Source organism: Bubalus bubalis, chromosome 1 (assembly GCF_019923935.1).
Source record: "Bubalus bubalis isolate 160015118507 breed Murrah chromosome 1, NDDB_SH_1, whole genome shotgun sequence".
Lineage (NCBI taxonomy): Eukaryota > Metazoa > Chordata > Mammalia > Artiodactyla > Bovidae > Bubalus > Bubalus bubalis.
In genome coordinates this window covers 3,193,303-3,209,033 of record NC_059157.1, presented here as the reverse complement: position 1 = coordinate 3,209,033, position 15,731 = coordinate 3,193,303, and the positions used below count along the sequence as shown (strand labels likewise).

Here is a 15,731-nt window from a genome sequence, read left to right as displayed (position 1 = left end):
TTTAAAAGTTCTCAGTAACGATTCCCAGTCTGAGAGTTTGGGAAAAGGGATCTCAGGGATTCTGTCATGCTACAGGCATAAAGGTTCATTTTATGGTAGATACCTGATAACAAATAGATAGCCAATCAACCCACTCCAGTATTCTTGCCTGGGGAATCCCCTGGACAGAGGAGCCTGGGGGGATACAGTCCATAGGGCCATGGGGTCGACCACGACTCAAGTGACTTGGCATGCACGCAGATGGGCAGTCAGATTTACTTGTGAGCCTCTGCTCTCTCTCACCATTTTCTCTGACAAGTACAGCTACCCTGGTTCACTCTTGAGGGTATCAGAAAATATTACATAAATCCAAGTGTGTGCCTAAGGTTGTTGGAAAAAGAGCAAAGGATGAAGGCAACAGAGAGATAAAAGCCAGTGCATGCGTGCATGCTAAGTCACCTCAGTCCTGTCCGGCTTTCTGCAATCCAATGGACTAGAGCCTGCCAGGCTCCCCTGTCCGTGGGATTCTCCAGGCAAGAAGACTGGAGTGGGCGGCCAAGCCCTCCTCCAGGGGATCTTCCCGACCCAGGTATCGAACCCTCGTCTCTTATGTCTCCTGCATTGGCAGGCGGGTTCTTTACCACTAGTGCCACCTAAAGCAAGACTTAACCCCAGACACGGACTGTTGAGAGCAACAGGAGACTTGAAAGGCCAGGCATGGCACTTCCGAATTATTAGTGAGTGAGTCTGTCTTAGTGAAAAGCTTTTAAGACATGTGCCAACTTTCCCCCTTCAAGTCATACTTCTGTCCACAAAATCTGACTTCTAAAACTGACAAATCAGCTGGTGACAATTTCTTTCAAAACTTCCTACAGGTTTCTAGGACCTGTGCACTTAAATGATGATCCAATACCCAAAGTTTGATTTTCCTTTGTCCTCATGGATTGTCTAAGCAGATTTATCCACTGGAGGGATTTAATTTTTTTCTGGCAATCTTCTTGACAGGTTCCAGTTCAGCTGTTTGCTTTGAACACTCCCAGGAAAGGGAAGCCCTTTCTCAGAGGTAGAGCTATTTAGAAGCAGGCTGTCCCACAATGGGTCAGGTCTTCCCCACAGGGAATCGAAATCTGCTTCCCTGTGACTGACACTGGCCCCTTCTATTTTTGTCCCATCCAGTCACCCAGAAGCCAGTCTAACCCAACCCACACCATGGACATCAAAGGACAGCTATCACATTCCTGCCAGGACCTATTTTTCCTAGTAAACATCTCCAGGGTAACTATGTATAATTCAGTGGAAAGTACATGGTCCCCAGAGGCCAAGTTCAGTAGATTCCTGGTTGCTTATTATTAGAAAACCTCTCTAAGCCTCATGTAAGTTCTCTCCTCTGTGAAAGGGAGTATCCCAGTCCTACTAGGGTGTTTGGAGGAGGGACGGCTTGGCCCGTGGCTGCCCACTGCAGAGCTTGAGCCGGTGGAGAAACTGCAGAATGCTAACTCTTCCCCCTCGCCAGCTTACCCCTGTGCGCCCCCCTGAAAACGAAGAGCTCGGAAGTGAATGAGGCGTTGCAGACACTGCACGACGGGCTCAGAGTTCCAGAGACTGTGCTCCTAAGAGTATCTGCTTAAGGTCTCAGGACCCTGCAGTTCCCACAGAACTGTACTCAGTCAGAAGCCCACACATTATTATTTATATGGAAACAGAGCAAGTCTCCATTTCCTGTCCCATATCAGGACCTCGCTCTCAATGACATGCTCCCCACTGAGCTGTTTCCGTTCCATCCTGTTGGTTTTGGCCCTTCCTCTGAGCCCGTCAGAGACACCTTTTCAGAAATGGGACTGTTGGACCTACCTGCTTTCCCTCCTTGCTTTGTTTAATTGACACACTTCTGTCCTGCAGAAGCTGGAAACGCCCACGTTTTTTCTGAGATGTATGTTTCATAAAACAGACTGTATCGGGCTCCCGAGCAGCACAACTGCCTCATCCGAGCCCCCGGCTCCCCTGCCCGTCGGCATCTCTGTTACTGAAGGGACTGCCCGGAAAGGCCCGCATGTCCCCGGCAGAGCGACAGGTATGCAGACGACTCGGGGGCTGGTGCAAAGAAGAGAAGGCCGCGCGGTCCCCACCCATTCAAAGGAGGAAATAAAGGTCAGCAGTACTGTGGCTTCACCACTGAAACGGAACAAACGCAGCCCTGGGGGGCCCGGGGTTGCCGGCTGTGGCATCCTCGGTAAGATATCCTGTGTGCCGTCCTGGCTTCAGTCCTGACAGTGTTAGGATATGCGGGGCAAGTTACCTAGTTTCTCTGCCTGGCTCTCCTATTTGGTAAAATGACAGTCATTACTTCTTGCATTGATACCAAAATAACAGCCAAGTCTCAGTGGAGAGGAAAGAAGAGAAGAAAAATAGAAGAGGGCATGGGAGGCAGGGAGGGGACCCTGGGACGTCACGGGGAAGGTCAAGGCGGAGCCTTGCTTTTTAAAGTGTTCACTCGAACCCACAACGTTCAGAAGTGAAGCCGGGTCAAATGAGAATTCCGTCTTGGTGGCCAACAGAGAGAGTCAGCGTTCTCTGGGTCTTTCCATTTCCAACGTGGAGAATGACTGCTATGCTTAGACAAGATAACCAGCAAGGACCTCCTGTGGAGCACAGGGAGCTCTGCTCAACATTATGGAGCAAGAACTTGCAAATGAGTAGACACGAGTATGTGGATACCTGAATCGCCTCGCTGCACACCTGAAACCAACACAATGTTGCCGACCAGCTGTGTGCCAGTCTAAGACAAAACATCTTCAGAATGGGGATGGATCTGAAGGCATCGCACGTCTGACTTACACGCAGCAGAAAGTAATGTGAAGACGCTTAAAGGAAATAATCGCATCCTAAGTGAATTCCATCACCCACGTCCTGACAACGCTGGGCTCTCAGACTTTCTTTAGTCATTTATGTACGACTTTTCATCAGCCCGTCATTTTTATTAATGGACAAATACACATTCTCCCTTACTGAATTTTCCTGACACGACTGTTCAGTCTCTTCGTCTAACGTGTGTGCACACACCTTCATCTGACGCGTGTGCACTTCCTGTGGGTAGCTGAGCTGCGGCAGCCCCAGGGCTCGGGGCTCCCAGCTGGCGCCCAGGCCGGCTCCTGGAGGGGCTCCCTCAGCCCAGGCCATGCCTGGATCTCCAGGCCCCGGAGCTGGCACCAGCCCATCCTGTCTCCTACTTCCACCCATTAACAGGCTGTCTGATGTTACCTTAAAACATACACCACAAAAAAAAAGGCAATACGAGAAAGGATGAGAAGGAACAATGAGGTGTGCGTCAAAGGTTGGGGTTAGGGAAGACACAATCATTTTTCCATTTACATACAATCAGTCCTGGGAAGTTGTCTATGCTAACAGAACAGACATGCATCCCTAGGTGTGCATCCTGAAGAATATGTATATATATATATATATATATAAATAAGCGATAATACATACAGCTAAAAATGGATGAATACATCATACTGACCTTGGGGGGTTTAAACGGATAGTCAGGTGAAAAGGTTATGTCAAGAAAGAACACCCCTCCTTCATAGACAGATCCTGGGGGTCCCAATATAGTTGACCTCCATTCATAAATGTTGTCTCCTTTGGGTCCAGCACTGAAATAAGACATACAAATGAAATGTGCTTAGAGATGATATAAAGCTTGGAATTTTAAAAATATCTATTTATGATAACAATAAATTGAGCCATTCCATAGAAAACACACCAAAGTTAATAGGTTAATTCCAAATGAGGATTCACTTGTCAATATCATCAGTATTCTATGAATGAAATATGTTGGTATTACCAAATAATACAGAACCAAGAAGTTCCGTTTTGCCATTCATAACCTTAAACCTATGAAACAAAAGATTCCAAGGACCACAGACCAGAAGCAAAATTTTTAAATTAATTTTTACTGGAGCAAAATGTTTAATAAAGCATAAAATTATTTCTGAGACCCTGAAAGGGTGGTATAAGGTCAAAGAGACAAATTTTCAAAGCTAGAAGGAACGCTAAAGAAAAAAAATAGTCTAATGCTTTTGTTAACGAAAAGCACCAATGAGGGTGATGGAGATCAGGAAATGGTCATCATTCATAAGACTCAGCTCAAGCATCACATCTGAATCTTCTTTTCTCACTCCACCTGAAGACTCCCTGCTAATGTACCAGGTGTCCCGCTAGGGTGGTCTGTGGAAGACAGGATGCATCATTTTGTTTTATACCTGTGCTTTGACACTGTTTGCTTTTCCGTCCCTCTCTGGAAGTCCTCCAAGAACAGGTTCTGCCTTGTCCTTGGTTCGTAAATAAGAGTTTGTCAGATGCTGCTGCTGGAATAGCAGCCAAGCGAGGGAAGCCAGGTGGCTACTAGCGGCAAACCTTGCTCCCCGGCTGCAGAGAGACTCCAGACGAGAAGAAGACCCACACGAGCCAACTGAACTGTCCCCATTCTTCCCGAGTAACAGAAGGCAAAGCGAGATTATAATTAAGCCCTCCAGTGTTCTTCCTGTCACACCGACCTCACAGTACATCAGCCAGAAATCCCCTCACACCCTTCAGCAAAGTGGGCAACCCTGTTAAAGGTGCTTGAGAAGATTTTATTGCCAACAAAGATATGTCTTCTTTCATATTGTGAAATTAGTTCGTATCTACAACAATTTCATTGTTGAGCAGGAGACCAAAAAAGCATGAATCATTATCTATGACAATGGAGGAAGAATACATCAATACACTAGGGAAAAGACAGCCCCTTTAATAAATGGTGTTGGAAAAACTGGACACCGACATGCAGGAATCAGACCGGACTTTCTCACACCACATATATCATTAAACTCACAATGGATTAAAGACTTAAATGTAAGCCCCAAACCCATAAAACTCCGAGAAGAAAACAAATGCAGTACACTCTTTGACATCTGTCTTAGCAACAATTTTGGGGATGTGTCTCTCAGGCTAGGGGAACAAAAGCAAAAATGAACAAATAGGATTGCTGCTGCTGCTCTGCTGCTAAGTCACTTCAGTCGTGTCCGACTCTGTGCAACTCCACAGACGGCAGCCCACCAGGCTCCCCCGTCCCTGGGATTCTCCAGGCAAGAACACTGGAGTGGGTTGCCATTTCCTTCTCCAATGGACGAAAGTGAAAAGTGAAAGTGAAGTCGCTCTACATCAAACTAAACAAAAGCTACATCAAACTAGCTTTTGCAAGTGAAGGAAACTATCTTTGAAATGCAATGGCAGCCTATTGAATGGGAGAAGGTATTTGCAAACGACAAATTCCTTAAGGGGATAATATCCAGAGAACATGAAGAACTCATACATCTCAACATAAAAAAACATACAACCTATTAAGAGGTGGGCAGGGGACCCAAACAGACATTTCTCCAAAGAAGACATCCCAAGGCCAACAAGCTCAGGAAAAGCCGCTCAACATCACTAATCACAAAATGCAAATCAAAACCACAATGGGTATCGTCTCATACCCGTCAGAGCGGCAGTCATCAGAAAGACGGCAACTAACAGGTGTTGACAAGGATGTGAAGAGAGAAAGGGAACCTTCTGCACTCCTGGTGGGAATGTGAACTGGTGCCGCCGCTGTGGAAAACTGTGGAGACTCCTCAGAAAACTGAAAGTAGAGCTACCGCGCGATCCGATAATTTCATTTCTGGGTATGTATCCAAAGACATGGAGACAGTGATGTGAAAAGAATATGCATCCCAGCGTTCACTGCAGCGTTGCTTACAATGGCCAAGACACAAAAGCGACCTAAGTGCCCGTCAGTGGACAAATGGATGAAGAACATGTGGCGTCGTATTTTATATATATATATATATATGCATTACATCTATGACATATATATGCATTACATCTATGACATATATATATATGCATTATATCTATGACATATATATATGCATTGCATTGTATCTATGACATGAGTTTCCCTGGCAGCTCAGGCTGTAAAGAATCTGCCTGCAATGTGGGAGACCCAGGTTTGGTCCCTGGGTTGGGAAAATCCCCTGGAGAAAGGAATGGCTCTCCACTCCAGTACTCCTGCCTGGAGAATTCCATGGACAGAGAAGCCTGGTGGGCTACAGTCCATGGGGTCACAGAGAGTCGGACACGACTGAGCAACTAGCATTTCACTTCACTTCATCTATGGCATATATATATATATATACATATGTTGTCTATTCTAAGCAATGTTGCAGTGAACACTGGGATGCATATTCTTTTAAAATTACAGTTTTCATTTCTTTGGATACGTACCCAGAAGATGTACATATATATAAATAATAATATAGGGGCTTTCCAGGTGGCGCTAGTGCTAAAGAATCTGCCTGCAATGCATGAGACCTAAGAGACATGGGTTGGATCCCTAGGTCAGGAAGATCTCCTGGAAGAAGGCATGGTAACCCACTCCAGTATTCTTGCCTGGAGAATTCCATGGACAGAGGAGCCTGGCAGGGTATATAGTCCATGGGGTCACAAAGAGTTGGACATGACTGAAACGACTTAGTACACAGCACATATATAATACTATTACATATCATATAAAAATAAATGTATATTAAATATAGAAGAAGATGTGGAATGTGTGTGTTTATATATATGTGTGTGTGTGTGTGTATAATATTACTGAGCCATATAGACGGCAATCTCGCCGTTCGAGACAGCACAGATGACCTCGAGGGCACGACACTGAATGAAACAGGTCAGACGCAGAAAGACAAATGCCACAGGATCTCGCCGACATGCAGCATCTCGAAAACGAAACCAAAGAACACGTGTACGGAAACAGAACAGACTCACAGATACAGAGAGCAGACAGGTGGTTGCCAAACGGGAGGAAGGGTAGAGAGAGGGGCGGGTGGTTAAGCGGGACAAACCTGCAGTGACAAGATAAATGAGTCACAGGTACGAGGCGCACAGAGTGGGAAATACAGCCAGTAATCGCAGGATAGTTTCGTATGGTGACAGATGGAATGACGCCAAAAAGGCATGCACCTTAACCAGTTTGGGATTATTCTGGGAATGCAAGGATAGTTTAATAATAGCAGATTATTAATGTAATATACTTAACAACACATTAAAGTAGAAAAAAATGACAATCACAATAGGTGAAGAAAAAAGCACTCAATAAATTTTAATGATAGCTATTCATGAAAAAACTCCTAGCAAATTCAGAATAGTAAGAAACTTCTTTAACTTGATAAAAAGCATATACCAGAAACCTCATAGCAACTGAATATTCAATGGTAAAATATTAAAAGCACATGCTTTAAAAATTGAGGCTCAAGACAAAGATGCCCACTAAGTCCATTTCCAATCATGACTGTACTAGAGCTCATATCCATCAAGGCATGAAAGACATATGTTGAAAAACAAAGTATTTATGGACTGGGATGGAAGAAATAAAATGGTTGGCATTTATGGTATTTATGTACACAGGAGAAAGCTATCCAAATCTATGCACAATTTACTAAATTTAATAAAAGTTTAACATAGTAGCAGGATATAAGATAAACAGACAAAAATCAACTGCATTTCAACACACCAACAAAATTAGAAAATGCATTTAAAAATACTTTTTACAATAGTATTAAAAATACAAGGAACCTATGAATAAAGTTCAGGAAAAATATATACGATTTTTATGGAGAAAGCTATAAAACATATTGAAATACACTCAAGAAAATTAAATAAATGAAGACACCAAGTTTATAGGTAGGAAGACCCAGGACCCTGGGGATGTCAATTTTTCCTTGATTCAATGTAATTCTCATCAAAAGTCCAACAGATTTTTAAAAAACCAAACTTGACACATTGATTCTAGGATGCTTTTGGGACCTCAAGGAAGCTCTTCAAACTTTTCTACGCAGAATGAAAATCTGACAGATGTTGGAACTGATGGAGCTGAGAAAACAGTTTTGTCTTTGGACAACAGAGAAACTGGATTTTTACCTCACCCAGGTGGCACTAGCGGTAAAGAACCTGCCTGCGAATGTAGGAGGCTTAAAGAGACGTGGGTTTGATCACCAGGTCGGGAAGACTCCCTGGAGAAGGGCAAGGCCACCCACTCCAGTATTCCTGCCTGGAGAATCCTATGCACAGAGGAGCCTGGCGGGCTGCAGTCCACGGGGGTTGCTTTGAGTCGGACATGACTGAAGTGACTTGGCACGCAAACGTATAAACCTCTGTTGTAGATGGATTAAGCACTTAAATGCAAAAGTCAAAAGCTTTACAGTTTGACTAAAGAGAGCAACAAGGCAAGCCATAAACTGGGATCATATAAAATGGGTGAAATTCTCATGTCCAGAATATACTTGCCTAAGTAAGTTATGAAACAGCAAAATCGTGCAGTGACACAAGTGTCCACTGATAGAAAAAGGTGTAAATTCACCCAAAGGAACACTACACAGCAGTGAAAACATATAAACCAGTATTGAGAAATCTTAAGAATATTCTGCTGCTGCTAAGTCACTTCAGTCGTGTCTGACTTTGTGCGACCCCATAGATGGCCCTAATGAATACGAAAAGCAAGTATAAAAGGAATATGCACCAAACAACACTATTTCTACAAAGTATAAAAACAAACAAGAAAGGAAACTGGGGAGGGACAGACACTAAATGTTTCAAAGAGGCGTCTCCTGGGGAGAACTGGAGGGTGGAGAGCAGAGCTCGGGAGGAGCTTCAGGGGTTCTGGGGGTGCTCTCCTTCTCAGGACGAGTGATCGATTTGGGAGCTATCTGTTTACTATGAGGTTTCATAACTTCCTTAGGTATTAGACATTAATATATTCTTAGATCTGTATCAATCTTTCATATTAAGTATGCAGAAAAAGCCGACCAAGCTGCCACGTGAGAACAGGAAGTTGCACGTACTGTGTGGTCCTACTCTAGGAACTAGAGACATAAAACAATACTTTGTATCATTTATGGATACATATCTGTGTCAGTGCCTTCCAAGAAATGAACTGGAAAAACATACCTAAATTCAACACGGCAGCTGTTCAAGGAACGTGGGAGAGTTGGACCAGGTGATGGGAGGAAACAGATCTGAAGGAGGGTTTAATTTTATTTCGAGGATTTGATTTCTCTTATTTAAATACAAAAAATAAAATCACAGTTAGCCGGGTTCATCGCCAAGTACTGAAATAAAATTCAAAGGACTGGGGCCCAGCCTTCCCGTGCCATCTGACCACTGGCCTCCTCTCCTGAAGGAGGCAGTGAGGTGCAGACAGAACATTCAGGTCAGATGACAGTGAGGCTGTGCCAACACAGCATCTTGCTGCCAGGCAAGCTCACTCATTCAGATAAATAATGCACACAGTTATGTCCCCAGCTATAATTAGACCCAAAGAGAACAGGTAAGTTTATTAGTAGGAAGGGCTTAAAAGTAAATTATAGGTTTGTAGTTACAACATTACTTCAAGGGAGACGAAGAAATTTAATTTAAAAAATATGGGCTTCCCAGGTGGCTCAGACTATAAGAATCTGTCTGCAATGCAAGAGACGAGGGTTCAATCCCTGGGTTGGGAGGATCCCCTGGAGAAGGGAATGGCAACCCACTCCAGTGTTCTGGCCTGGAGAATTCTATGGACAGAGGGGCCTGGCGGGCTACAGTCCATGGGGTTGCAAAGAGTCAAACACAACTGAGCGACTCACACTTTCTTAGACGCAACACAAACAGATAAGTTTATTAGAAGGAAGGACTTAAAAGTCGAGTAAATTGTAGGTTTGTATTTACAACATTACTTCAAGGTAAGTGAGGAAATTTAATTTAAAAAAAAATGCAAAGAGGAGAGCACACAGCTAGGAAACAAGAAGCAGACACGCAGTTCCCAAATCCGAAGATGTAATTTAAGAGTCCCTTTGAGACATTTAAAGATAATTTTCCAAGAATGGCCATCACAGTTAGTTATATAATGTAAGTAATTAAGGAGTCACCAAATTGTGCCTCCAAAGAAGGAACTCGAAAGCAGACGGCAGGAGGCACTCCAGAAAGTGGGCAGTGTCTGCAGATAATGCATATTCCAGTTATGCCTGATGCAAGTTTCATCTGGCTCTCAGTCAGAACTCCAAATTTTACTGCTTCTTCGAAGTCATTAACAGTGGATTAAACAACTCCATTAACAATACCACTCTGAGTTGGTTCGTGCTGCCAGAATGTGCCTTTTTGAGAAAATACTAGCAGTGACAAACTATCTGAAAACAGGTTGGTGCTTTGTTTCTAGTTTTTAAAGGTTTCATTGCAGCATAGCTGACGTACAGTGCTGTGCCGGTTTCAGGTGGACAGCAACGTGATTCAGTTATACATATGCACACGCTCATTCTTTCCCAGATTCTTGCCCATATAGGTCATCACAGAAGACTGAATAGCGTTCACTGTGCTACACAGTAGGTTTCTGTTGATTATCTATCTCGTGTAGTGTGTGTGTGTAAACCCCAAGAAGAAATGTTGGGGAGGAAAAGGATGAATCAAGAGCTTGACACTGGTGTTTTAAAATGCATTTAACACTAATATTATTTCCTTAATTCACAGATTGAGCCTTGGCAATCTGGCCACCTCCATCATCTTAGAAATCGTCTATCTGTACCACGTATAATCCCAAAGCTTATAGCAGAGGTCCATGAACTACACAGCCCTCTGTCACACAATCATTTTAATACATCCCAGTTGAGAAACCTTAGCTTGAGTGTCTACAATGGTGTTAGACAATATGGTGGCCATGCAGCCATGGAGGACTTGAACTGTAGCTGGTTCAAGGTAAGACATACTGTCATGAGAAGACGCTCAAGACCCCTAACCAGGAAATGCAAGTGAAAGCCGTAATGAGATAGCATCTCACAGCTGTCAGGATGGCCATCATCAGAGTGAACACAGACAGCAAATGCAGGTGACGAAGCAGAGCAAAGGGGATATCTGCACACTGCTGAGCGCAGCCACTGTGGAAAAACAGCACGTGCAGATTTCTCAAAAACTAGAACTACCCTTCCAGCCAGCAATCCTACTCCTGGGTATATAGCTGAAAAAACACAAAAACATTAGTTCAAAAAGATACATGCACCCCAGTATTCATAGTGTCATTATTTACAACTGCCAAGATAACAGGAGCAACCTAACTGTCCATCAACAGATGAATGGATAAAGACGACGTCGTACACAATGGAATATTCCTCAGCCATAAAAGCGAGTGAAGTGTTGCCATTTGCAGCTACACGGAAGGACTTAGAGGGCATTATACTAAGTGAATTAAGTCAGAGAGAGAGATGCTGTAGATCTCACATATACGTGGAATCTAAAAAATGCTACAAAATGGCTAATATTACAAAACGGAAGCAGACTCACAGACATAGAGAACAAACTAGTTATACCAGTGGTCAGGGTGCACACAGGGGTGGGGGAGTGGGAGGCACAAACTCTTTGGTGTAAGACAGGCTCAAGGGTTATAGTACAACATGGGGAACACAAGCCAATGCCTTGTAAAACTGTAATAACTGTGAATGGAAAGTAACCTTTAAAAATTGAATTTAAAATGAAAATAACTTAAAAAGAATATATTGTACAGCACAGGAAATATAGCCGGTATTTTATAAATTGTGAATCACTATGTTGTACATCTGAAATTTATAAAATATTATAAATCAGCTATACCTCAATAAAAATAAAGGAAAAAAGAATTCACAGTGCAAAAAAAAAAAAGATTTTATAATACCAGTAAAAAATAAGATGTGTTGTGAAAATAAAATAAATACCAAACTTTGATGACAATGCAAAAGAAAGTGAACCACATCATTACTTACTATTCATTACACGCTGAAATAATATTTGGAGTATACTGGGCCAAGATATGTTAAAATTAATTTCACCTACCTCTTTTTACTTTTTTAAGTGTGGCTACTAGAAAATTTTAAATTACACACATGCTTCGTATTATATTTCTGTTCAACAGAACGGCCTTGAATCTACCTCCTGTGATGGTGGGAACGCTCACGTTTTCATCCTGAGCCGGGGTTGTAACCATCAGCTACACGTGGCCATTTGGCACCTGAAATGAGGCCAGTGAGGATGAGGAAGTGGATCTGAAACCTCGCTTAGTTTCAGTGAATTTAAATCCAAATAGGTGCACGTGGCTCGTGGTCACACACACACACAGCGCAGACCCACAGTGACTGGGGTGCGTTTAGTATGTCAGGACCTATACGACGTGGAAGAACGGGCTTTTATACACTTTGGCTGGATCAGAAAGATGAGCATCAGACGTTGCAGTATTTCATGCTTTTAACGATCCCTTCTTCCGTAAACTGGTCAGACAGAGGCTGGTGGCAGGAGACGGCTGTAGCACGGAGCGGCGCTGATGCTGGGGGGCAGGCTCCAAGCCAGACGGCCTGTCTGCACCTCAGCCCTGCCCCTGCATGAGCACCTGTGTGTGCGCACTCACGGCCGACTCTGTGCGACCCACGGACTGCAGCCCGCCAGGCTCCTCTGTCCATGGGATTCTCCAGACAGGAATACTGGAGTGGGTTGCCATTTCCTTCTCCAGGGGATCTTCCCAACCCAGGGATGCAACCCACGTCTCCCATGTCTTATGCATTACGGGTGGGTTCTTTACTTGCTGAGCCGTTGGGGAAGCTCGGACGTCTACTTGACCCTGGGAAAATATGTCATCTCTCTATGCCTTAGTTTTCTCATCTGTAAAATGGGGCCATCACAGCACCAACCTGAAATGTAAAATTTCAGTAGAACTGCACTCACAGAGCTTGGGAAATGGGCTGAGAAGGGCCCAAATAGTAAGTCTCCAAATGTGGGCTTCTGCTGAGGTTGCAGTTCCGCCTGTGGCCACCCACAGAAGCGCACCAGCTCACTCGAAAGGCTACCTGCCTGGTGGTTTCCTAACAAAGGTTTCAAGACCCTAGGACTAGAAAACAGGCTACTGAGACCATGTACAAATGATGGGCATCCTCCTCCTCCTCAGTCTGCCTCCTTCGGGGCCCTACCCTCCACTGCCTTGTTTGCTCACCTCCCACATGGTGGTCTCGTCGATCACCTTTGATAATTGACCTGCTAGACACTGATGGAATCTTTAACCTGATCAGAAACCTGAGAGTCAACCTGGCCAAGCTTTGTGTAGTTGATTTACAATGTATTAATTTTTGCTATCTTGAGAGTCCCTTGGACAGCAAGGAGATCCAACCAGTCCATCCTAAAAGAAATCAGTCCTGAATATTCATTGCAAGGACTGATGCTGAAGCTGAAACTCCAACACTTTGGCCACCTGATGCGAAGAGCGGACTCACTGGAAAAGACCCTGGTGCTGGGAAAGACTGAAGGTGGGAGGAGCAGGGGACGACAGAGGATGAGATGGTTGGATGGCATCACCGACCCAGCGGACATGAGTTTGAGTGAGGTCTGGGAGCTGGTGATGCACAGGGAGGCCTGCTCCTTCCTTCGCCTCTAAGTTCCACAGAGCCTGTCGAGTCCTACTTCCTAGTATCTTTCTGACCTGTCTCTGGGCTGTGTCCTCTGTCACTTTCACGGCGGCAGCAGCATCTTCTGTGATTTCCCTGCCTCCAGTCTTGCTTTCCTCCCATCCTTCCACTAAAGGGAAGAACGGACAATCTCCAGAAAACCTTGTAAATGGGACCGTGTTTCCCTGTTTCTCTGGCTTCTCAATTTCTCAGGCACACGTGAAGTCTTCCATAAACATCTGGCTCTAGCTGACTTCTCTGACCTCTTTCTTTGAACTTGCCCTCCTCCAACTCCGTCCTCCAATGATACTGGAACCACCTGCAGAAACTCCATGGGGTCTGGGCTCTTTTGGGAACTTTTGGAGAAGATGCTCTGCAGGTCTGACCATCCTATTTGTCCTTTAGGTCTTAACTGCCTTCTCCTCCAGGGCATCTTCTACCCCTAAAGGCAGGAGTAATGTCCTATGCAAACATGGCATTATAAAAAGTTGTTTATGGGGCCTTTAATACGGAGCAAAGAAGAGTTAAGAGACAACGTTATCTGGATCAGAGGAAAGAAGAACTTGCCCTGATGGTGAAGGGGCATCCCTGATCGCGGAGAGGGTGCTGAGAGAATAAGCCAGGATGGCAGCTCTTGAGAGGCCCAACAGAGAAGGTCTCTCACAGACTCCCGAGGGTCCCGTGTTTGTTCAGTAATTTTTCCTGCAAGACCGGTATCATCAACACCACTGTAACATCTCAGGAACTCAGAATGTCGCAGTACTGAATATATATAACGAGATCACTCTGCTGTACACCCAAACCTAACGCAACACTGTGAATCCGCTACACTCATACATAAAACAAGAAATTTTTAAAAAAAGAAAAGGGGAATCAGGCAAAAGGGTGAAATCCTAAAAGGAAAGACAATGAAAACAGGAAAGAAAAGATCCACTGTGTATTCTAAACTCCAAGCAGAGCTGGACAGTTTCCTCCCGTTACTATTTCACAGTTTCTTTCCAGCTCATAAGAGTCTGGGGCTTATTCTCAAGGTATCCCTAGAAAATGAATTGTTACTTTTTGTGAATGAGTGCTTTACAAAATGGGAAGGATCTTTATCCTCAATCCGACTTTTCAGATTGGGGTGCGAACACGGGGAAACATTCATTTCACTGCGGCTGCTGTAGTTTAGTCGGCGACCCCAGGGACTGGGAACCCGCCAGCCTCCTCTGCCAATGGGACTTCCCAGGCAAGAACACTGGAGCGGGCTGCCGTTTCTTCCCCAGGGGATCTTCCTGGCCCAGCGATGAAACCATGTATCCTGCATTGATGCTTTCAAACTGTGGTGTTGCAGAAGACTCTTGAGAGTCCCTTTGCGGCAAGGAGATCAAACCAGTCAATTCTAAAGGAAATCAACCCTGAACATTAATTGAAGGACTGATGCTGAAGATGAAACTTGAACACTTGACCATGTGATGCTAAGAGCCAACTCATGAGAAAAGACCCTGATGCTGGGAAAGATTGAAGGCAGGAGGAGAAGGCGGCAACAGAGGATGAGATGGTTGTATGGCATCACTGATTCAATGGACATGAGTTTGAGCAAGCTCCGGGGGATGGTGACGGACAGGGAAGCCTGGAGTGCTGAAGTCCATGGGGTTGCAGAGTCAGACACGACTAAGCAACAAAACACTCCCTGCGTTGGCAGGCAGATTCTTTACCACGGAGCCACCAGGGCAGCACCTCTAACTTATCTTTTTACCACATCTTAGACGTCACTACTCTTCTACCTTGGATCTTTTGTTAACTGTGCAAAATAATTACTGCTTAAGAATCACAGCATTTCCCAGGGCATGCAGGAGCTAGCCAGATAGTATGCTAAGTCAAAAACTAACCTCCTAGAAGTTACCAAAGAAGGCACACTTTCAGGAGTGTGTGTGTGCGTTTATTTCTCCTAATATGTGATATATTAGACTGAGTGCACAACTTTGTAACAGACGTAATTTTAAGAGACATAACTATGAAACAGCAGGTAAAAGCAGAGAAACTGGGAAGCAGGAAGGAAGAGCTCAGAGAAAAAACTGTGTATCCTCCCTATATTCTTACTTTCCTTTCTAAGCTAATTTCCTTAAGACGCACTCACTTGTAAGCAGAAAGATACATTACAGGGTCAAAAAAAACCTCATCTTATTTTACATATCTGCGTTGTTAGAAATAAGGTTAGAATTATAAAGACTTTGGAAACCATCTATCAATAGTTCAACTTCTTCATCA

At 44.2% G+C, this 15,731-nt stretch overlaps 1 protein-coding gene across 2 annotated transcripts in view; it reads right to left on the bottom strand.

The window, feature by feature from the left end:
- LOC102395814 (ubiquitin-conjugating enzyme E2 E2) overlaps positions 1-15,731 on the bottom strand; it is a 380,425-nt gene that overhangs the window by 80,006 nt on the left and 284,688 nt on the right. For both annotated transcript variants that reach the window (XM_044948698.2, XM_025271924.3), the window contains one exon: positions 3,497-3,629. In XM_044948698.2, coding sequence (XP_044804633.1) covers positions 3,497-3,629 — 133 coding nt within the window. The remainder of the gene's footprint in view (positions 1-3,496; positions 3,630-15,731) is intronic.